The sequence below is a fragment of the Littorina saxatilis genome, linkage group LG3 (genome assembly GCF_037325665.1).
Source record: "Littorina saxatilis isolate snail1 linkage group LG3, US_GU_Lsax_2.0, whole genome shotgun sequence".
Lineage (NCBI taxonomy): Eukaryota > Metazoa > Mollusca > Gastropoda > Littorinimorpha > Littorinidae > Littorina > Littorina saxatilis.
In genome coordinates, this window is record NC_090247.1 from 77,614,200 (window position 1) to 77,638,025 (window position 23,826).

The 23,826-nt window shown below is 39.1% G+C and overlaps 2 protein-coding genes across 3 annotated transcripts in view; both read left to right on the forward strand.

Annotated features, from left to right (window-relative positions):
• The first annotated feature begins 986 nt into the window (after positions 1-986).
• LOC138963309 (serine-rich adhesin for platelets-like) lies at positions 987-22,199 on the forward strand. Of its 2 annotated transcripts, none has more exons than XM_070335371.1 (2): positions 987-1,854; positions 17,864-22,199. In XM_070335371.1, exons 1-2 carry the CDS (start codon positions 1,794-1,796, stop codon positions 19,240-19,242), a joined length of 1,440 nt encoding a protein of 479 aa, XP_070191472.1. In that variant the 5' UTR covers positions 987-1,793; the 3' UTR covers positions 19,243-22,199. The 2 variants fall into 2 exon arrangements, with proteins under 2 accessions (XP_070191472.1, XP_070191473.1); XM_070335372.1 differs by lacking the exon at positions 987-1,854 and adding an exon at positions 2,325-2,393.
• Positions 22,200-23,392: 1,193 nt separating this feature from the next.
• LOC138963311 (probable ATP-dependent RNA helicase DDX10) overlaps positions 23,393-23,826 on the forward strand; it is a 76,895-nt gene continuing 76,461 nt past the window's right edge. The window contains exon 1 of the mRNA XM_070335373.1: positions 23,393-23,595. Within this exon, the coding sequence (XP_070191474.1) occupies positions 23,431-23,595 (165 nt within the window). The 5' untranslated portion in view covers positions 23,393-23,430. The remainder of the gene's footprint in view (positions 23,596-23,826) is intronic.

The following is a 23,826-nucleotide window of genomic DNA, read 5'->3' on the forward strand; positions in this document are numbered from 1 at the left end:
TTGTGTGCGAGGCACCATCCGGTGCTTCAGTAATTCAATAACTTGAAACATTTTTTTATTTTATTTTTTTTAAACCCTATCTTTAAGCTGTTGATTTAAAAATGTAAGAAAAAAGAAAAAAGAAAGAGGGAGAAGGAAAAACAAGTCGCGTAAGGCGAAAATACAATATTTAGTCAAGTAGCTGCCATTTTTCAGCAAGACCGTATACTCGTAGCATCGTCAGTCCACCGCTCATGGCAAAGGCAGTGAAATTGACAAGAAGAGCGGGGTAGTAGTTGCGCTAAGAAGGATAGCACGCTTTTCTGTACCTCTCTTTGTTTTAACTTTCTGAGCGTGTTTTTAATCGAAACATATCATATCTATATGTTTTTGGAATCAGGAACCGACAAGGAATAAGATGAAAGTGTTTTTAAATTGATTTGGACAATTTAATTTTGATAATAATTTTTATATATTTAATTTTCAGAGCTTGTTTTTAATCCGAATATAACATATTTATATGTTTTTGGAATCAGCAAATGATGGAGAATACGATAAACGTAAATTTGGATCGTTTTATAAATTTTTATTTTTTTTACAATTTTCCGATTTTTAATGACCAAAGTCATTAATTAATTTTTAAGCCACCAAGCTGAAATGCAATACCGAAGTCCGGGCTTCATCGAAGATTACTTGACCAAAATTTCAACCAATTTTGTTGAAAAATGAGGGCGTGACAGTGCCGCCTCAACTTTCACGAAAAGCCGGATATGACGTCATCAAAGACATTTATCAAAAAAATGAAAACAACGTTCGGGGATTTCATACCCAGGAACTCTCATGTTAAATTTCATAAAGATCGGTCCAGTAGTTTAGTCTGAATCGCTCTACACACACACACACACACACACACACACACACACACACACAGACACACACACACGCACATACACCACGACCCTCGTTTCGATTCCCCCTCGATGTTAAAATATTTAGTCAAAACTTGACTAAATATAAAAAGAAGAAAAAGGAAACTGAGCTGAACATTAGGAATAAATTTATGTTATGATTATTTTTATTTATTTATTTATTTATTTAAACATATTAGTTTACTGATAATGTTTGTTGATTTAAAAATGTACACATTTGACAGAGAAAAGAAAAGACCTATGAGGAAGGTTTGCTCCAAGCCACACACCAACAACAACAAAAAAAGGCAAACAATAATTGTAGTAGCAAACCTGCATGCAACTGAGGTTTAAAAAAAAAAATTTTAAAAAAAATAACTTGAAACATTTGGACAAATTAATAGCCCAAAACACTGAATCTATTTACTTTATAACGAACTTCATCACAGCTTGACATCACAGAAAAAAAGTAAAGCTTAGAAATGTGGTAACTTCAAGTTAAACTCATCGGAAGCTGTCTAGAGCTCCCCAAACCTAATTTACATGTCAATGCGTGCGTCACAGACTAGGGGTAACAACGAAAAGTCGACACCGGTAGTCAGACGAGAGAACGCTGACCTCTCTGAAGTTCACGCACATGTTGCGCATGCGCGGTGTGCCACAAGTGTGCGTTCATTGACGCCGAGAACACACCCACACAGGAGTTGTAAGTCTATGCGGATAGCACGTTAGTTATGAGATCTATGCACTCCGGCATGGTAGGACGTGGACCTCGCTCAGTCTGACTGCATACTTGTGATCAACTTTCAGCATTGGGTTGCTTGCCAAGAGGAGTACTATACCGGAGACATCCTGCACATCGGACGCAAATAGAACATTCCTGCAGAGCGTGTGTGTGCATTGTACATGCACACATTCCGACAGCTTGCGAATTCCAGAAGAATGCGCTTCAGCGGCGGCTGCATTGGTAGGTTTGCCATCTTGCATAGCTGGTTATTTGTTTGACAATGCCAGTGGAGGCTCATAATCACGCCCAGACACCCTCCGCACACTCTGTATTCGGCGTGTGAATCTGGGATGTATTTTCCATGTGATTATGTTGATCATTCCTGGATAATCTGCACTATGAGATCTCTAAACCAGCATCACACACTGTGTGTGTGTGTAAGAGAGAGAGGAGAGAGAGAGAGAGAGAGAGAGAGAGAGCGCTTTCGACCTTTGCACAAGTGAGTTCAAGCGAGGGTTTTTCCAGTTGCGTAGGTAATTCAGACCTACACTTGCCTATCTTTTGTGAGAGGTCATTGATGCGTCAAGTGCGTCCAGGTACAACGCGAGGCAGTTACAACACTGTCAACAGCCGAACAGGCAGTGTGTGTTTTGCCCAGTAGCGATGTGTTGTGATCTCAGCCAGAGTGTTTAACTGGCTGAACCCATCATGTTGTTACAGTGGCTGAACCCATCATGTTGTTACAGTTGATGTGGAATATTCATGTTTTCACAGTTGCAGTAAGAATGTAGATTTTGAGATCGTGTTGCTTGCTTGGACTTGTGTGGACGAACCTACTGTGTTTTGACATGTGATTTGCAGACAGGCTTTAAGAGGATAAGACATTGTGTGCTTTACACTGTAGTAAGACAGGCACTCACCTGAATTTGTCCTTGGTCAAACCAGTCGTTTCTTACACATTGTGTATTTAACGGGTGGTGGGGTTAGGGGTGGGGGCGAGAGAAAGGGAGAATGTACGTTCTGGCTCACCGATTCCGACAGACCCTAAATATTAACGCAAAATAGGCTTCTGGACTAAACTTTTACTAAAATGAAACATGCGACAAAATCAGAAAAATACTGCATAAATCCATACAAAAAAAATACAGTAAAGTAAGGTTGTTTTGAACCAATGCCGGGTCTGTCGGAATCAGTAACCCAGAACGTACATTCTCCCTTTCTCTTATACAACATTCTTAAGCTCAATACGCTCTCTCATTTACAAACTTTACTTCATATGTTCTTTCACTGTTAGAATTATATCTGATACATGCAATGTGACTGTCTAAACGAATAGTTAACTCTTTACAAGTGATTCTATTTTTACTTTTTCTTCCCGTCCTATTTGAATCCCCTTTTTTAAAAACTGCTTTTTCAGATCTTCTATATCGAGTGGCTTGTTATATTCAGCTCGTGTTTTTGTTTGAATACTTGCTTTCTTACTTTTGTAGTCATCAAAGTCTGTTTGTATCTGTTTGAATTCTTCGTCAGAAACTTTTGAATCTTCAAGTGCTTTACTGATAGACAGTTTTAGGCTAGACAATTTTGATGATGCAAGAGTGGAAATGGATTCGTGTTTTTCAAGCTTTTTCACAATTTTTTTCATTATAGCTGATGCTATAAATGATAAACCACCAACTGCTGCTGCCACACCACCTAGGATTAGAGAAACTGGAGTCCCTACTCCGGTAGCTAACAGAATTGTTCCCGTTACACCTGCAGCTGATGCAAGGATAGTAGAACCAGTGCTGGCATTAGAAAGGCTGTTGTAAGTTGTTGAGTACTTACGTCTAGCGCGAGAATATTTTTCTAATTCATCTTCTAGTTGTTTTTGTATATTACTAATGTGTGCCAGTCTGAATTGTTGACTTTCTGCTGCACTTTCATCAATATTAGGATAAAGCTTCACACTGCTAGTCATCTTTTTAATGCAAAATATAAAATATTTATCTTAATTCTCACTGGCCAGTGTTTCTGCTAAGCTTTGAAGCTGTTCATTGCTTAACACCTTATCTGTATAGTAGAAAGCAATCAAATCAAGATAAGTAAGATTAATACTTCTTATTTCTGTTAAATTATTTATATCTGCGTTAACAACAACATTTTGGTTTGACGTCTGTTTTTTTATTGTGTTAGAATCCTTTTGAACAGCAATAAATACTCTGACTTCTTCAACATTTAATGGTCTCCAGTTGAGATTTATTCCTCTCATTAGAACAGTGTTTGTGGTTTCTTCCCTTTTCCTGACAACTATATCAAATATCATAGTTGCATTCTGCCCTATTGGAAGCTTGGGTATAAAATCGACAATGGTGTCAGCGTCCTTTTCAACACTTTGTTTTCTGTGAATGAGATAGTTGTTCTTATGGAAAGGTTTAACTGCAACTTCTCCCCTGCTGTTAATCGCAGGAACAAGGCTAACAATTAGTGGTTTAGCATTGATTGACTTACGGAATGTGTCGTCTTTTCCAACAAGAGTGTATGGACTCACAAATTCAAACTTCATTTCCCAGTCAATCTTTTTTATAACAGGACTAAGTACCCATTTTTTATTCTGATGTTTCCACATGTAGTATATGTCATCGACAATTGGATCAGGTACATTAACATCACGGATTTGGCCTAGTTTGAGAAATCTTGGTTTCTTTTCATCGTCGATTTCCTTTCTCTTGTAATGACCAGTGTCTGTAAACTCGAATGCATACACTGCACCAACTTCAGCATTGCTCTCAAAGTCGATAGCGTCTGCTAAATCTTTCAACTCTATAGTTGAACATGCAACAGGATAAGCTATTGTAGGTCCACTCGACATTTTAATACTCAATATTTTATGGAACTATTTCCAATGTAATGTTAAACAAACAATCAACTGGTTGTCCACTTTGATTTTTCAGATCAATGTGTAGGAATTCATGACACCCTTCCTCCAAGTCCTTGAACTGAAGTGTCTTAAATGTTGGCACGTGCATTTTACAAAAAGAGGCATCACTCGGTGGAAGAATCCTAAGCAGATCAGAACGCTGATCATTAAACAGATTATAGGATGTGTTAAGCTCTCTCATGTGAACAAACAGTACACTGTTAACATCCATGTCAATGGGACGTGTTCCCTTGTATAAATTTGTAATTCCAAGCATATCAAGGAGTTTGGTTGGAAACTCAACGTTTACTTCTCTAGTTTTGGGCATAGTAAGAGTAGCAATGAGACTTGCATGATTTAAACTCGCTGTAATACCTACTGGAGCAAACAATTCTTTCTCTAAAGTGCAGAAGTCATAGTAACCATCTTCTACAGAATGTGTTTTACCATTAATTCTAACCCAGTTGTTAGCCTTTTTTTTACTGATATTATACCAAGTAACCTTGTACATAATTTCATGCAGTGCAACTTTCATTCCTCCATTTTGATTGTTGATAGGGTTTGCAAGTTTAACTGGCACACTAGTCTTCACATTTGTTAGTGTGATAAACATTTTTTATTCAACAACAAAAATGAGTCAGTATAAATTCAACAAAGATGTTAAATACAAAACTGGACCATATTACAATCCAAAGACTATTTCTTTCCATGAGTTGGACTTTGCTGTAACAGAAACAGAATCCATTCGCGTTAAAGTGCCTGACCCATTCCATTCTTACCTAAATCCCCCAATCAAAAATGATAGTGTTCCAAAGATGTGGAACTCTCACCCAATTCAGTTCTATCAGAATCAGTTAAACTTTGCAATATTCTGTGCAACCACGGGATGTGGAGTGTCCTATGCAGACCACATGAATAATTCAAACTTACTGACAAAGTGTGTGTACACATTTCACGTTTACTATCAGTGCAGGAGAATCTTGTCTGAACTTCAGGCACCAATGCCGCATGAAAAGAGCTGGAACCCATTCAACAATAGGATAAACATGAAAGTGTATGAGCGTCTCTGCAATGAATTCAATATAGATTTTAAGACCGACTTTAGGCAAAAGCAAGACAAAAACCATGGCATGGGAACACTATATTTATGGGGTGTCCACAGGAGGTATAATTTTGATTACTGGCCAGGTCATACATCTTTTTCTTCAAATGTGCAGGTACAGTTAGGATCAATAGAACAACAGCACCACAATGCATGGACTACTTTTATATTAGACACCGGCAAAGGTTTCACTGGATCAGGTGTTGAAAGGATCAATGAATCTATCCGAACATATGCGTGGTGCTTGCTAGGCTCGCAGGCACAGACACGATCAAACATAATGAGAACAAGCACAGGGTTTGGTGCACAGAAACAGTTGTTATCAAATTTAGAAGATGTCATAAACTCTGCAGTTGATCTGCCTTCCAGCATCAAAAGGTATCAAGACTCTCTCCGTTATGCAAGATCAAAAGTTGACTTTGCTGTTGGTAACGGCCTTTACATGTTACCTTCTGATCTCCAGCTGCAGATTGGAACAATAACAAATTATAACAATGAAATCATTATTGCTAGTGACACCCAGCCGCTTGGAAAGGGTGAAGAACTGAATTCAGAAATCAGAACGATGTTACAGCCATATCACAATGAACAGAAACAAAGCGTGACAAGTGAAGATCACGCTGCAGGTGAAGATCATTCTGTCACTAGTGATGATCAAGCTGTTAGTATTAGTGATGATCATGAATCGCAGAAGACTGCTCTAGTAATTGGTGGAGTGGGTGTAGGCTTACTTTTGCTTTATTCTCGTTAGCAGAACACCTGCAATTAAAACTATTAGAGTCCAGAGATGTTCAGCCATGAAACCAACAACTTTACCTGCAAAAGATAACAGCCAGCTAACAATTGAACCAATGATTCCTGGAAGTGCATCCAAAGCTTTTGCTGCTAGTTTCTTTAATAGTTCTGCAATGTGTTTGAGTTGTTTCTTTACCCATCCCGGATCAGATGGAGATGAAGGTGAAGGTGGAGGTGGAGGTGTGACAGTGCCACCTGTGAGTGTTAACACTAATGTGCTTATTGCAAATCCTAACGCAGTTAGTATACTAGCTATTGTGATTCCCTGCTCTCTGAAAAGCGTTCTAATTCTTTCAGCAAGAGTTGTGTCTTCGTAAAGGATTCTTTGAATTGTATTTTTTATTCTGCTGACCTGTGTTCTCAGTTGTTCTCTATTGTTACTTAGAACTTCTAACCTTATGGCTTTCTCCTCCTGCAAATCTTTTAAACGCTTAGAAATTCTGTTTTTTACTTCTTGTTCTAGGTTCAAATCATCAGCATCAGCAAGTTTTTGTTTCTCTTTGTTTATATCTTCATCCAGCTGACCTAGTTTTGACAGATTATTTGCTATTTCACCTCTGATGGTTTGTAGTGATTGATTAAGGGCTTCTATTTCTCTCATAGGTAATAGTTCATGTGGAGTCTTCAGTGAAGTTTCCTCAGAAAAAGAAGTCTCTATCTCTTGTATAAGTTGATCAGCCTCATCTGCAAGTTTATTAAGATCTTGCAATGGAACAGATTCTATTTGAGTAGCAGTTGGTAGTCCTAGTTCTGCTTGTTGAAGTAAGGAAACAACCTGGGAAGGTGATGACCGTGTGCTAGGCACAATATCTAATTGCCTAAGTCGATTAGCAGTAAGTTTTTGTTTTAGTGAAACTTTTGATAGAAACTTAGCAGGATTAGATTTATATGTAAGTTGGACTTTTTCTCCTTTATCGCTAGTTGTATATAAATGATTTGCTTCCATTTTGAACTGGTTTGGATCTAAAACATCAGGTTCTTCTCCTAAACTTTTGTAGAAATCTCTAACTTTACCTTCCAGAAGTTTATGTCGTGCCACCTCATAATGCAGTGAATGATGGTAGGGAACCAAAGGGATTGCTTCGCTCATGTCGTCCGCTGGCTCAAATAAATCTTCAAATCCACCTTCTGCCATTTGTAACTTATTTTTTATTTTGAAAATAAAAAAAGATGGCACAATCGTTCGGTTCTGTTCTTGATCCTTACAGAAGGCTGAAAGAACCTCTCGGGGTAAAAGGAATAAGGCAAACAGTTATAGTCACAAATAATCCTTCTACTATTGATCAGAATGAAATACTTACTGTTAGGTTTCCTAATCTAGGTAAGAACGATGTTATTGTACCAGGCACTGTAAGACTATCATTCAAATTAGAATTAGAATCTGGCTCAGATGAAAATAGGACTTTGGCTTATAATGTAGGAAGAGCAATTGTGAGGAAGATTACTGTCAAACTGGAAGGGCGGGAAGTGATGTCATTGAATAATGCAGATGTATTTTTAGTTTATGCAGATAATTGGTTAACTGACAATGAAAAGAAAAACAGAGTGTTTCAAGGGATTCAGTCAGACAATGGGATAAAAGTTAGAATAGGAGCCGGAGATAAAGCTGACAATAACAAAAAAGATAACGCTGTCAATGTTGCTTTTGGAAACAAATTTTGTATTCCACTTGACTTTGAACTCATAAATTCACATCCTCCCTTCTATCAAGGAGCATTGCGTGACAGGCTGTCATACGACCTGACTTTCAATAGTTATGATCGTGTTATGCTTTCACAAGACCCGGAAGCAAAGTATAAGGTGTCTGGAATTTCTTTAGAGTTTGATGTTGTAAACCATCCTGAACTGGCTAGACTTATAGAAAATCAGTACAGTTCTAAGCTGCCTATCTATTATGAAAGAGTGTTGAATCACAGTACACTTTCAAAAAGCCAGGCCGATCCAATCTGGAACATTAACTTGAATACACCAGCTAGGTCAATGAAGGGAATACTTATGTTGTTTGAGGAACCAAAAGATTCATATGAAAGGCAAATAGAAAAGTTTTACAATCCACTAATCAATAGAGTATATTGCACAATTGAAGGGCAGCCAAACCAAATATTTGCATCTGGCATGCTGCCATACCAACACTATGATGAAGCAAGAAAGTACTTTACTGGAGGAAGATTGAAAGACCCAACATCTGATCTTGTGGCTAAAGATCTACATTTACACGGTGTTGGCGTAGAAGATTTCTTGACAAATAAATATGCGTTATGGCTGGATCTCAGAACAACTGACGACAACAAACTGCATGGAAGTGGAAGGCGAATTGAAAACGGATCAGAAGGAATCACAATACAAATTGAAAAGGAAGTAGGGAGTAGTAGTAAATCAGTTAAGATCTACGTGTTTGTTGTGTCAGATGCGCAGTTAAACATCTCTGAAAGCAGATTACAGGATATTGTTTATTGAACGTGTTAAAATGAAGTATCTAGATTTTCTTCCAAAAGATCCACACTGTTCTTTGATTTGTGGGGCAACAGGTTGCGGCAAAACAAGATATGTTTTGGATTTATTACAGACTGTTTACATAAATCACTTTGAACACATAGTCATATTCTGTCCAACCATAAAGCATAACAGAACATACAAGGAGAGAAAATTCATATGGTCTGATCAAAATATATTTATTGTAAATCCTTCTGATCGTCTAAATGTTTGCTTGGAGCATTATTTCGATCTTTTTCAGAACACGCCAACACTGTTTATTATTGATGACTGTGCAGCAGAACGTGACATTGTTAGAAAGAAAAGTGCACTAGCAAAGCTTGCATTCAGTGGACGACATGCATTAATATCAGTTTGGATATTAACACAAAAATACAATGCAGTTCTGAAAGACTTTAGAGAGCAACTCAAAACAATAACATTGTTCTATTCAAAGGACCGTGACAGTTTTGAAGAGTGCCTTCGAGAAAATGATGTCATTGAAAACAAACAGGAGAGAGAAAGAATAAAGAATAATCTGAAATCTTCTAAGCACTCGAAACTGGTTTTAAAAACTGATCAACCAGTTCAGTATGTATGTTTGTAGAAATCCTTGCTAAGTTCTTGTCAAGTTCTTACTCAAGTTCTTGTCAAGTTCTTACCAAGTTCTTACTCAAGTTCTTGTCAAGTTCTTGTCAAGTTCTTACTAAGTTCTTACCCAAGTTCTTACTCAAGTTCTTGTTAAGTTCCTACCTAAGTTCTTACCCAAGTTCTTACCTAAGTTCCTACCTAAGTTCTTGTTAAGTTCCTACCCAAGTTCTTACTCAAGTTTAATTACTAGATTTTAATTTTATTCTGCATCAAAATAAAATGAACTGTGATGAATTGCTGATGCAGACTGCTACAGATATTGAAATCTGTGACAGTAGGACTATACCTGATAAAAAAGAAAGATTGTATTCACTTGCTGTTTGTGGAAAAACAAAACACTACCTTGGGCAGCAGTTAACTGTGGAAGAAGTACAACATCTTTCCTCAGAAGATATAGAAAAGTATCATGGACGGTATGAATCAGTGCTTGGTTCTAAGATGGTTAGAAGTATTGGACAGACTGTTATAGGTTTGTACACAAAGATTTTTGGACATTTTACACCTCTCGACTCGGAGGAAGACTTAACACATGATCTAACTCATGACCCTGTTGTTTCCAAGTCCCTCGAATCTCTTGCCTGTGGCCTGTATTATCGATTTGGTGCTTTATTAGTACCATTTGTTGCTGGATTAATTACTTTCAAACACATTAATTTTCAGAATAAAAAAGATGACGGATCAGTTGAAGCAGACAGTGGAGCAGACGAAAATACCAGAAGTGAACACAGTGACAAAGAAACCTGGTAGAGTAGAAGCAGGAAAAAAACTAGCCGAATGGAACAGACAAAAAAAGTTAAATCAAAAGGCAAAGCAGAACATTATGTCTGAGGTTGAGCAGACACCAAACATTCCTGAAGTGACTAAGGTCACACAAACTGATCAAGAATTAAAATCTTCATTTCTATCATACAGAAAAGTAGCTGTAGCAGCTGTTGTTGGAGGAGGTGGATACTTGCTTTACAAACTTTGGCAAGGCAAATATAAAGTGTCAGAAACACCAAAATCAGAAACACCAAAACCAACAAACAAAGCAGTACAAACAATAAAAAAGCCCACAGTAGTACCTGCAGTGGATTCATTTCATATGGAATAATTTTAATATTTTAATTTTGATAACATAAAAATGAGTTCTGAAAAGACAATAGTTAATCTAGTTTATCACGCTGCAGTGATTGGAGGCTTGAGTGTAGGTTACACAATGCTGGGTAAAAGTCTCCTCAGAATGAAACCAGCCGACTTGGGAAAGTTAGACTTCGAAGACGGTGCTAAACTAATTGGTGTTGTGACAGCTTCCTTTGCAACAAAAGACTTCCTGGTGAAGCAAGGAATTATTCCAGAAAATATAAACATGTAAGACAATAAAATGGCTAGCTTGGTTATGATGGTGGGAGGTGCGATTGTAAATGCGCTTGCATTTTCTGGCAGCAACTATTTGTTTTCTAAACTGCAAAATGGTGAAGAGAGGGAAAGGCACAACAAAGCCATGGAACAACTGGCGAAAGCACAGGATGAATACGAGAAGAAACGAATTGCGCAGTTAGACTTTATGAATGATAAACTCAGGCAGCAAGGACATGCAAACAAAACCTTTGCCAATGTTGATGCAGCCATTCAAGAATACTATCTTGTAACTGGAAAGAAAATGAAGACAAGTGCTCCTCCAAAACTGGGTGACTTTTATCAGCCTTCAGAAGAGCAGAAAATGGGGGAGATTGTTTTCATTGTTATTGGTATGGCTGTTGTTTACTTTATTGCGCGTGCTGTCAAATCTTAATATTCTGTCATTTAAAAAACCATGAGTGATGCTTTGTTATCTAAAATATATTATTCCCCAAAAGGATACTGGAAAGGAAGAACTGCTATTGACAAGCTCAGTGACGCAGCAGGTGTTTCTCAAGATACAGCAAAGAAATGGTTGTCAAAGCAGGCAGTTTGGCAGATCTATTTACCTGCACCAAGAAAAATTACACGACCACACTTTGTTAACATTAAACCGAATGACACTCATCAAATAGACCTGCTGTATTTACCGCATGACACAGTCAGAAGGAAGAAATATAAGTATGCACTGACTGTAGTTGATGTTGCAACAAGATACAAAGATGCTGAACCGTTGACAGAGAAAAGTGCTATAGCTACAGCTGTTGCCCTGCAAGAAATTTACAGACGTGGACCACTAAAGTATCCCAGAATGATTCAGTGCGATGATGGTAAGGAGTTTAAAGGAGCTGTCAACCAGCTTCTGTTAAAACATCATGTTACAGTGAAGAGAGGTATTCCAGGAAACCACAGGTCACAGGCTATTGTTGAGAGCTTTAACAAACAGTTGGCAGAAAAACTGTTTTCATATCAGTACCATCAGGAATTTTTGGACACAGAAAGTAAATTGCGTAACACTGAATGGGTCAAAAGATTACCATCAGTACTTAGAGCAATGAATCTGGAGGTATTTAAAGCTACAGGGTTAAGACCAGTTGATGCAATCAAACAGAAAACAATACCTGTTGCTCCAAAGTCAACAACACCAGTGGCATTACTACCTTTCAATCAGAAAGTCAGATATTTATATGCACCCGGTGAAGCTGAGGGTGACAGCAGGAAGCGTGCAACGGATCCAATCTGGAGTATTGACATTCATGAAATCAAGAGAGTAGTAGAGACAAATCCACCTATATATTACTTGAGAGAACCAGCACCGCAAAGAGCCTTTGTAAAAGAGGAATTACAATTAGTTCCACGTGGTACAAATGTTAAATGATTTTTTATTTCAGATTTTATAGTGTTAACAAAAATGGAAGCTCTGAGAAAGAATTCTAAGCAACTTCATTTTTTTGATTTATATTTTTATTTTGAGTTATAAAATCAAACTCACAGCGATGGAAGACTCTGTATTAGAATCTTTATCGACAGTATTTGACACCGTTGAATTACAAGTAACGGATCCTCAAAATGTGCAGTCCAGTGTGCAAGACGCCATTGAACAAATTCCAAACAATTTGTTGATTGAACCTCCAGTAAAAGTGCAGATAGTCAGTTTAATAAAATACAAAACAGTCAGTGATGAGGTGCTAGAAGTTCATGTTTCAACCAGACAACTAGCACTTAATTCTATGGCAGAATTGAATGGAAACTGGGCAGATGAAATGATGAAACGGTTTGAGCAAGCTGCAGAGGATGCAAAGATGAAAGGATCCGGATGGTCAGAAGGTGAAATTATAAAAATAGAATTGAAGCTAAGTAAATTTGCCCCCATCAGAGGTAGAAGTTACATACCTTTACCTCCTGCTCTTGTCAAAAAACGTGCTGTGCTGAACATAAAGAATGATGATGACAAATGTTTTATGTGGTGTGTTCTGGCAAGACTGTACAGTGTAAAGAAAAATGCAGAAAGAGTGTCTAACTATCATGCATACAGAAATAAACTAAACTTTACTGGTATTGAATTTCCTGTCAGCATTACAAGCATTGACAAATTTGAACAGCAAAACAAACCCATCACCGTAAATGTTTACACGTGGGATGAGGAAGATGAACTGAAACCAGTCAGAATATCAAAGAACTCACCAACGATTGGTGATTGTGATACTAACCATGTTGACATGTTACTAATGACTGATGGTGTAAAATATCATTACACTTTGATTCGTACAATGAGTAGACTGATGGCGAGCACAAGCAATCACAATAGTAAACAAGACTTTTGTAGGCGATGTCTCTTGCGTATTCCATCAATTCATGCAGCACTTATACACAAGCAACATTGTAAGAGCGTTGATGATGCGGTCGTGAAGTTAACAACACCGCCGCCAGACAGCAAAGTGTATTTTAAGAATGTATGCAAACTACAGAAAAGTCCTTATGTTGTTTATGCTGACTTTGAATCTATCATTGTGCCATATGAAGGACCTTTACCAAAAGACCTACCTAAAACAGTAACTCTAAGTAATCATCAAGTCTGTTCATATGCATTTATTGTTGTTAGTTCAGATGGTAAACATTCTAAACCGCAATTGTACAGAGGACCTAATGCAGCAAAGAACTTCTTACAGCAAATGAACCAAGTGCGAAATGACTGCTCCAAACAACTGAATCTTTCAGACATTGTTATGAAACCTGAAGACCAAGAACAGTTTAACTCTACCACACAGTGTTGGATATGCGAACAAAGTCTAACACCAAACCCAGACAATCCAATAGTAAGAGATCATGATCATGTAAGTGGGCAGTTCCGAGGAGCAGCACACAGCAAATGTAATCTACAATTAAAGTTTGATCCTAAGACTTGGAAGCTTCCAATCTTCTTCCATAACTTGCGCGGTTATGATTCACATCTGATCATGCAGGCAGTAACTGATGAATACAAAGCAAGATGCATTGCGCAGTCTTCAGAAAAGTACATGGCCTTTACTCTGAATAGTTTACACTTCTACGATTCTGCTCAACATCTGATGGGAACACTTGAGTCTTTATCTTCATCACTAACTGCTTTCCCAATCACATGTAAGTACTTTGACAGTGACTTAGTTAGAAAGGGAGTCTATCCATATGAATACATGGATTCGTGGGAGAGGTTTGATGAAGATGAGTTACCACCAAAGGATGCTTACTTCTCACGGCTGAAGGGTAAAGGTATAAGTGACGAAGACTATGAACACGCTAAGACTGCATGGAATAAATTAGGATGTAATACAATGGGTGATTATCATGATCAATATTTGTTGGCTGATGTTTGTTTACTTGCAGATATATTTGAGAATTACAGAAGAACATGTATGAAGCACTACAATCTAGATCCTTCACATTACATATCTGCACCAGGCATGAGCTGGGATGCATTTCTTAGATTTACAGGAGTAAAGATTGACTTGCTATCAGATCTTCCTACACTTCAGATGATTGAAAATGGACTACGTGGAGGAATCAGTATGGCTTCACACAATTACTGCAAAGCCAACAACAAATACTTGGACGACTTTGATCCTATGAAACCTTCTAATTACATCATGTATCTAGATGCAAACAATTTGTATGGTTGGGCAATGTGTCAGACGCTTCCACTTCGGAACTTTAAGATCTATTCAGGACCATTTTCACAATGTGTTGTGCTGACAATATTAAAAGCAGGCCCAGACAGTCGAAAGGGATGGATACTAGAAGTTGACTTAGACTATCCACTATCACTTCATGATCTACATAATGATTATCCTTTAGCGGCTGAGAGGTTAAAAGTAAACCCAAGAGAACCTCCAAAGCTGGTGCCCAATCTGTTTCACAAAAAGAAGTATGTGTGTCACTACAGACTGTTACAGTTTTACATTAGACATGGATTAATTTTGAAGGCTGTTCATCGTATAATTTTATTTGATCAAGAACAGTTTATGAAACCTTACATCATGAAAAACACAGAACTGAGAACCAAAGCCGCTGATGCATCAGAGAAAGACTTTTTTAAACTGATGAACAACAGTTGCTTTGGTAAGACAATGGAAAACCCACACAAGAGAAAGGATGTTAGACTTGTTACAAGAGAAAATGAGGCCATCAAGCTGACATCCAAACCACAGTATCAAGACTTTAAATACTTTCATGAACAGCTGTATGGTATCTTAATGAAAAAACTTGTAGTCAAGCTTGACAAACCAGTATTCATAGGCTTTACTGTGCTAGAGTTGTCAAAACTGTTGATGCTTGAGTTTTTGTATGATTATTTGAAACCAAGATATCCCAAATCGAGAGTACTTTACACAGACACAGATTCATTCTTACTTGACATTCCAGCGGATGACATTTACAAAGATCTAGAAGCTGAAAGTCCTGCAGTAAAAGGAAAAGATTCTTTTTATGACACTTGCGACTACCCTAAAGAATCACCATTGCACTCAAATGTTAACAAGAAGGTTATTGGAAAGATGAAAGATGAAATGAATGGGAAGATAATTAAGGAGTATGTTGGATTGCGTGCAAAGATGTACAGTGTTGCAAGTGAGAAAGGGGTGGTTAAAAAAGCAAAGGGTGTAAGCAAACAGGTTGTAAAGTCGAGCATATCGCATGATAACTACAAGGAAGCACTGTTTCAGAAGCGAGTGTTTCACCATGACAACCCTAAGATCAGTTCCGCGCTTCATCAGATCAACACAACTATTGTAAACAAGAAATCTTTAGATGCTAATGACACAAAGCGCGTTTATTCATCACCAGAATATTCTTATGCAATTGGACACTGGAGAACAAACGCAAATAGTATGAGTGTGTAATAAGAATTTTTGTCAATCGGGAAAACCCGCTATGACAGCTTTGTTTTGACTGCAGCGGGGACAAGGACGTTGCTTGTGAAAGGGGAGAAGGCTTTGTTGAGTTTCAAAGCAGCCACCAAGTACACTTGTCAAAGCTTGATTCAATAAACAAGTCATTTGCATAAAGTGCACTCGGCGGCCGCCCGAAGGCAGCCTTTGAAGCGAAGCGAAGCGAAGCAGGGTGTTGACCTATTTTGGCGCAACTGGCAGTTGCGTGACCTGATTGCAGTGTTAGCTCTAACTCTTTTTTCCTACTCTTGTGATTGCTGTTGATGTATATTTGGAACCATTGACGTCACTTTCTCAGCCCAATCGCGAAGCAGGGTGTTGACCTATTTTGGCGCAACTGGCAGTTGCGTGACCTGATTGCAGCCTACTCTTGTGATTGCTGTTGATGTATATTTGGAACCATTGACGTCACTTTCTCAGCCCAATCGCGAAGCAGGGTGTTGACCTATTTTGGCGCAACTGGCAGTTGCGTGACCTGATTGCAGCCTACTCTTGTGATTGCTGTTGATGTATATTTGGAACCATTGACGTCACTTTCTCAGCCCAATAAAGCCTGATATCCTCATTCTTTTCAAACATGGTTTTGAGTTCTTTTCTCATGTTGAAGACTTCATAAAAAGACATCCCAACTGTGCTGAATTTGGCTCTGTATGGAAATAGTAAACGGGCAATCTCCCTCAATCTCCGTGCATACGTAGAAGAAATTTTAACGTTTCTTTCCAACCAGCCATCCCAGGTCTCATTATGAATGCCTTGTTCTGCTTCATAAAACTTAAATGCGATTTCTAGAACCATTCCATATTGCAAATTGAAGCCCATTGAAGTTGCCTCCTGTCTTTGTATGTGTCTATATCCCTCAACTAACTTTTCAATGGCACTTGCTGATGATGTGATATCTTCCGGATTAAAAAAGAACACTTCCTTCCTAACTTTCATGCTTACATAAACAATTTTTGACTTTAAATATTCGTGGAGTTCATTGAACGTCATTGTTGTTTTGGTTTTCTTTGGTTTTCCTCCATACAAATCTGAAAGTTTCCGTTTTGGGCGTGAAGGAAATTTAGGTAGTTTTCCACTCTGAGATGGCCCTTCATTTTTCATTTGCGATAATACTTCAACAAAATTGTTGAGGTAACTGAGGTGCTCTTCAATAGTTAAAAACTGCTCAGAATTCCATTCACTCAATGATTCCGGTAAAACCATAGTTGGTGAATGTAAAATTAAAGTTGATGACTGTGTTGAAAAATCTAATAGATTTTGATGAGCAACTTGTGATTCAAGAATTTCTCTCTCTAATTCTTCAGAAATGCTATCTTGAGACATAAATATTTAGCAAATATAGTGACAGTAAAAACACTTCTCTCACAGAAAACACAACTGCACGGCAGGCGAGTCCAGAATGAAATGGCAAAATCACCAGGCTATGTTACAATCAATACCAAGTGTTGGGCGGACGTGACGTAACTGTTGCTATCACATGATTTAATCTTGTCTTGCCATTGGAGGAATATAGAAGACAGGCTTGCTGTTTGTTTTTACCAGATCAATACGGTAGTTATGGCTAGCCGACGAAGGGCAGATTGTTGGATCAATACGCACGCTGGCTGCAACTAGTTAATATTTCAATGGAAACTAAATTTAGCGTTGCACAGAGAGAAAGGGGGAATGTACGTTCTGGGTTACTGATTCCGACAGACCCGGCATTGGTTCAAAACAACCTTACTTTACTGTATTTTTTTTGTATGGATTTATGCAGTATTTTTCTGATTTTGTCGCATGTTTCATTTTAGTAAAAGTTTAGTCCAGAAGCCTATTTTGCGTTAATATTTAGGGTCTGTCGGAATCGGTGAGCCAGAACGTACATTCTCCCTTTCTCTGGGCGTGGTATGAGTTATGACTCATGTTGCAGCACAGAATATAGACTATTGTATTATATCTGGTAAGAAATACGAACATTTAAAGGTACATTTTATATGAGTGTTACTTGTTTGTGGAAATTGACAGAACTTTGTACTTTTTGTGTTTCAGGTGAGGTTGCCACGATGGAGATTCCACTGGCTTTCCCCATGCTGTTCTCTGCAGTGGGACAAGAAGACGATGACGATGTTCCTCCCAGCCCCACTCCAGACCCAGCGCCCCCCGCACACAACTCCCAGGTGCTCTTCCAGCGAGGATTCTTGGACTGCGCAGAGGCCGCCGTACACTTCCTGACAGACGTGGGGGGAATGGCGGCAGACAGTCCTGTGATCGCCGGTCTGAAGCAACACCTGGTTCTCTCCACGCAGCAGTTGACACCTGCCAGTCTGGCGTCGCCCTCACCCGCCTTTGCCTTTCCCTCACCTGTGTCTGGTGGGGGGTTTCCCTCACCTGTGTCTGGTGGGGGGGTGGTGAGGAGGAAGCATCATGTCAACAGTCTTCCTTCTTCCATGCAAGGTGATTCCCGTTCAAGCGTGCCATCAGGTTGGTCAGACAGTGTCAGGTTTGCACCATACACGGTGGCATCCCATCGAAGTACGTCCAGCAGACAATCCAGAGCAGGAATGGAATCTCAACGGAGCAGTGTGCTGCACAGTTCTCTGAGAGCACAGTCAATAACGTGCCCTTTGACCAGAGGTCTGGAAAATGTTCTGAGAGATGATCTCATCTCAACAGACGATCTGCATGGCGTGCTGAGGTGTCTGCAATCCGTGCAATCCCCTGCAGTGCCCCAGCATCATCCGCAACATGCACCCACTGTGCACCCCTCCACCCACCTGTCCACACCAATCTGCCGCCAGTCAGAGCACAGTGGTCATTCATGTGCTGTGTCCAGCAAGGTCAGTTCTTGCAGCAGTCTGAATGACAGCGGTGTAAGCCTGGACCTGACAGACGAAGTAGATGGACCTTGCAATAACAGTGCAGTAGATGAAGTAGATGGACCCTGCCATAACAGTGCAATAGACGGTGCTTCTGACCAAGTCTTCCACTCCAGCAACATTAGTGACAGTGAAAGAAGAGTGACTGGACATCTGTCTGACAGGACAGTCGGAGATGGTGAAGCGGAGTCGTTCAATTACACATCCTCTGCAGCATTCACCTCTCCAACGTCATCATCACTATCTACATCATCATCACTATCTACATCAGTGTCAACGTCAGTATCCATGCTGCCGGAGAGTAGCCCGTCGTCACAGCTGTCGCTGCTGTCATCTCTGTCATCCGGCACTCACCGACTGACGGCACAGTCAGGTGACGGCAGTGCCACCGCCTCCAGGATCCAGTCGCTGGCCAACGAGATTCTTCTCTTGCTGCAGGAGGAGGCTGATGACGAGGATGAGGACGATGACAATGACGATGAAAGTGATGTTGATGATGAGAATTACTCTGATGAATCGGAGGAAGATTCTGCAGTAGAAATGGAACCATAAGTATAAACGCTTGACTGTGTGTGTTGGCTAATTCTCTGGCCATATCACTGTCTCTAGTATCTGTCACTGACTTATGAGATGTTGCAATAAGAGTTGCATGGTGCTTTACATTGCCATTTGATCAGCGCACTGTGTATGATCAAGATCAAGACTTTGCAGTGAAACTAAAAATGGAGCCACAAACTATGACTCTTGTTGTTGGAACAGTCAGTACAGTACCACTAGAGTCCTACATCTTTAACTTGTGTGCGTAATTTATTGCAAAAAGTCTTCCATGCTACTAATTTTAAGTTAAGGCTGCCATTTGATTTGTTCATCAATGGTTGGCCGTTGGCATGAAAGACCAAGAGGACCAGGACTATGATCTCAGTGGACAAGACAAGCTGGGTGCTGGGAATGCTGCAATAGCAGAAAAATGCAGAGTTAAAAGTTTTGTTTTATAAATGTCTTGAAACATAAATATATATATGCACATCTACACCCCCTGTGAAGTTTGATGTAAGTAGTAAAGTTCTTGCTGGGATTGTTTTTACCTGAGGATGAATGAAATCCATTTGATGAAACAAATTTCCTTAAAATCATGCTTATGATTTCATTTAAAATCATGCTTATGATTTCATTGTATTCGTAAACAATTGTCTCTCTATTTTGTTTGGCATGATTTGGATTGTTTAAAGTCGAGAGTATTTTGTTCTTTGCTTGTTAAAAGTCAGGAGTATTTTGTTCTTTGCTTGTTAAAAGTCAGGAGTATTTTGTTCTTTGCTTGTTAAAAGTCAGGAGTATTTTGTTCTTTGCTTGTTAAAAGTCAGGAGTATTTTGTTCTTTGCTTGTTAAAAGTCAGGAGTATTTTGTTCTTTGCTTGTTAAAAGTCAGGAGTATTTTGTTCTTTGCTTGTTAAAAGTCAGGAGTATTTTGTTCTTTGCTTGTTAAAAGTCAGGAGTATTTTGTTCTTTGCTTGTTAAAAGTCGGGAGTAGTTTGTTCTTTGCTTGTTAAAAGTCGGGAGTATTTTGTTCTTTGCTTGTTAAAAGTCAGGAGTATTTTGTTCTTAAAAGTCAGGAGTATTTTGTTCTTTGTTTGTTAAAAGTCAGGAGTATTTTGTTCTTTGCTTGTTAAAAGTCAGGAGTATTTTGTTCTTTGCTTGTTAAAAGTCAGGAGTATTTTGTTCTTTGCTTGTGTGCCAAATGATGATGCCGGACTTATGCATACATGTAACTATGTCTACACATACATGTAACTATGTCTACACATGTATACATGTAACTATGTCTACTCATGTATGTAAGTGTTGAACCTGTAAATTGTTATTGTTGCTCAAGAAAGTTCTTAATATATTATGTTTCGCATAAATGTCAGTACACACTAAATGAAATTGTTTGAATTTAACTAAAAAAATGTCACCAATAGTGGCACATTAGAACAAGGGAAGTCTGTTGTATCAAGTGCAGTTTTCTTGGTGTGATTGTTTCATTGAAGGGAAGTCTGTTGTATCAAGTGCAGTATTCTTGGTGTGATTGTTTCATTGAAGGGAAGTCTGTTGTATCAAGTGCAGTATTCTTGGTGTGATTGTTTCATTGAAGGGAAGTCTGTTGTATCAAGTGCAGTATTCTTGGTGTGATTGTTTCATTGAAGGGAAGTCTGTTGTATCAAGTGCAGTATTCTTGGTGTGATTGTTTCATTGAAGGGAAGTCTGTTGTATCAAGTGCAGTATTCTTGGTGTGATTGTTTCATTGAAGGGAAGTCTGTTGTATCAAGTGCAGTTTTCTTGGTGTATGATTGTTTCATTGAAGGGAAGTAACTCTGATAAAAACTACGCAGAGATTTTATGGTGTGGATAAGCAATGTGAGAAGATTTTTGTCAGAACTCGCTTTTAACTTAAAATTGAGTCAATCTTTTTTGTTTCATTGATTCAAAGTTCAAGATGAAATCTTGATGGGACAGAGCGGACAGAGTATGTAAATGTTAAAACAGGAAGTCAATCTGTTTTGTCACTGTGTGTATTCATAAAAAAGTTAAAGATAAAATCTTGATGGGAAAAAGCTTGTGGATGTTAAAACAGGAGGTCTTGCGGTACATCGCTGTACGTTGTTTGTTCATTCTATGTTAGTCTCAAGGGTCCCTTCCCGCAGTGGGGCACTGCGGTTATGAAATTAAAAGCCCCTCCTGTTTTTGGAACCGCAGGAGCTTTCTACTGTTTGCTGTTAGGTAGATTTTTGGTTCCTCTTTCCTGTCATGCTCTCTTTTTCTTCATGAATTCTTTTCTTTTTTCTGCCTTCTTGCTCATTCACCTGTATTTTTTCCAAAAATCTCTTCTCTTGCCGCTTGTCTCGCGATTCATGTATAGTTTAATCTGTTAGTGTTCTGATGTAAGTCCAGCAGTAGATAGGTTAAGCCTATTTTAACATACTGGAAACTGGTAATCTTCCAGTAGGTATTAATTTAGTTTTACTAAAGCCTGCTGGGACACAAGTAATGGGTTAGTGCATTTGTAAACAGGAATCGCTTGACAAGTGGCCCCCTTCATCCCCCCCTTCCTCGTCCTGATATGGCTCTGCGTAGTCGGCTGGACGTTAAGCAACAAATAAACAAACAAACAAACAAATCAAGGGTCCCTCCTTCATGCGTTTGTTCTTTCTTTCATTCCTTTTCTTTCTTTGTTCATTTCTTTCTTTGTTCGTTTCATTTGTTTGCTTGTTTGTTTGAAATTAACTTGATTTTTATCTGTATACAGTATAGACAGGTAGATTTATTTATTTAAATATGTACATAACTTGTTGAAACAAACAAACCAAAGCACAAACAAACAAATAAATTCTTCCAAGATGTTTATTATGTATCCTTGTTGTCAATGCTAAAGCTATTAATATATTATTTGGAATTTGATATTGTTTTATGCAGTGCTAAACATTTTTATAGATTGTTGATGTTGTCTTTATAAAAAACACAATGAAAACCTGACCTTTGTGTTGTGTTTGGGTGTGTTGTGTTTGGGTGTGTTGTGTTTGGGTGTGTTGTGTTTGGGTGTGTTCGCATGCTGGCGTGAGTGTGTGTATGCATGTGTTGTGTTTGGGTGTGTTCGCATGCTGGCGTGAGTGTGTGTATGCATGTGACTGTGTTGTGTTTGGGTGTGTTCGCATGCTGGCGTGAGTGTGTGTGTGTATGTGTTGTTTGAATGTGTTGCTGGAGTGTGAGTGTAGGTGTGAGCATGTGTGTGTTTGTTTGACTATGTTCGCATGCTGGAGGGATTATGTGTGAAAAAAAAATTCATGCATTATAATCATTTAGTGTTAATTTCACTAAATGTTACATTAATTTATGTAACAGCAGGGTTTTAATTTACCAATGTGCCCTGCACCATTGGCGCATTAAATCTGAAAATGTCCCATCACAATTTGCGTCAGTGCGTCAAAGGGCGCATTGAGATTACGTTCCACTGCGCCAGCAAATGTACACTTTACGTAGAGGTTACATGCCGAGTAACGCCCTGACCCAGGGTCGAACTCGCAACCTCTTCGCTTCCGAGCACAAGTGCGTTACCACTCGGCCACCCATGTTCACCCATGTTCACACACACACACACACACACAAACACACACACACACACACACACACACACACACTCACTAACTCACTCACTCACATGCGTACACACACACACACACACACACATATACACACACACACACAAACTCACTCACTCACATGCGTACACACACATACACACACACACACACACACACACAAACTCACTCACTCACTCACATGCGTACACACACACATACACACACACACACACACACACACACACACACACACAAACTCACTCACTCACTCACATGCGTACACACACACACACACACACATACACACACACACATACATACATACATACAAACACTGATGCGTGCAGACACACACACCCACACACTGAGTCTGACACAGGCACTAGCACACACACTGACACACACACACACAATGACACACACACACAAAGTCACTCACTCACTTACATACGCGATGTGCGGTCATCTTTTCTAGACTGAGCCATGCAGCATAGGTCTATGGTGATAGTGAGCGATCGGGGAACCCTAAGATTGATTGAAAGAAGGGTACCCCTGAGCGAGCGGGAATCTAAATTTGTATCATTAGACACTTCCGGTTTACACCACCACATGTGCTTTCGCACACGATGAAACCAACAAACGGAAAACGCTTTGGCCAGGCCTTTTCTTTCAAGAAAAAGAAGCTTGGCAAAGGATTACAGAAAGGAAACAGACAGAAGAAAGTGGTGTTGACGAAAAGCCAGATAGTGGACAATGAGATCGCCGATCTTCAGCGCAGAATCGACGAAGGGGTAAGCCAGAGTCAGAGATCACGATACATCATTCATAAACAGATGCGGCCAGCCCTTGGACGTTGTACTGAGAGAGGTTGAAATTCAAAATACGCTCACCATTTAGATTTGATCATTTTAATGTTGGCAAGGCTTCCATTGAATGATTGCCATTAGAAATGAGATATAGTGGAACTGAGGAGAGTGCACGGAGATGGAGACTGTAAGTGTAAAGGCTGCCATCCCGTTTCT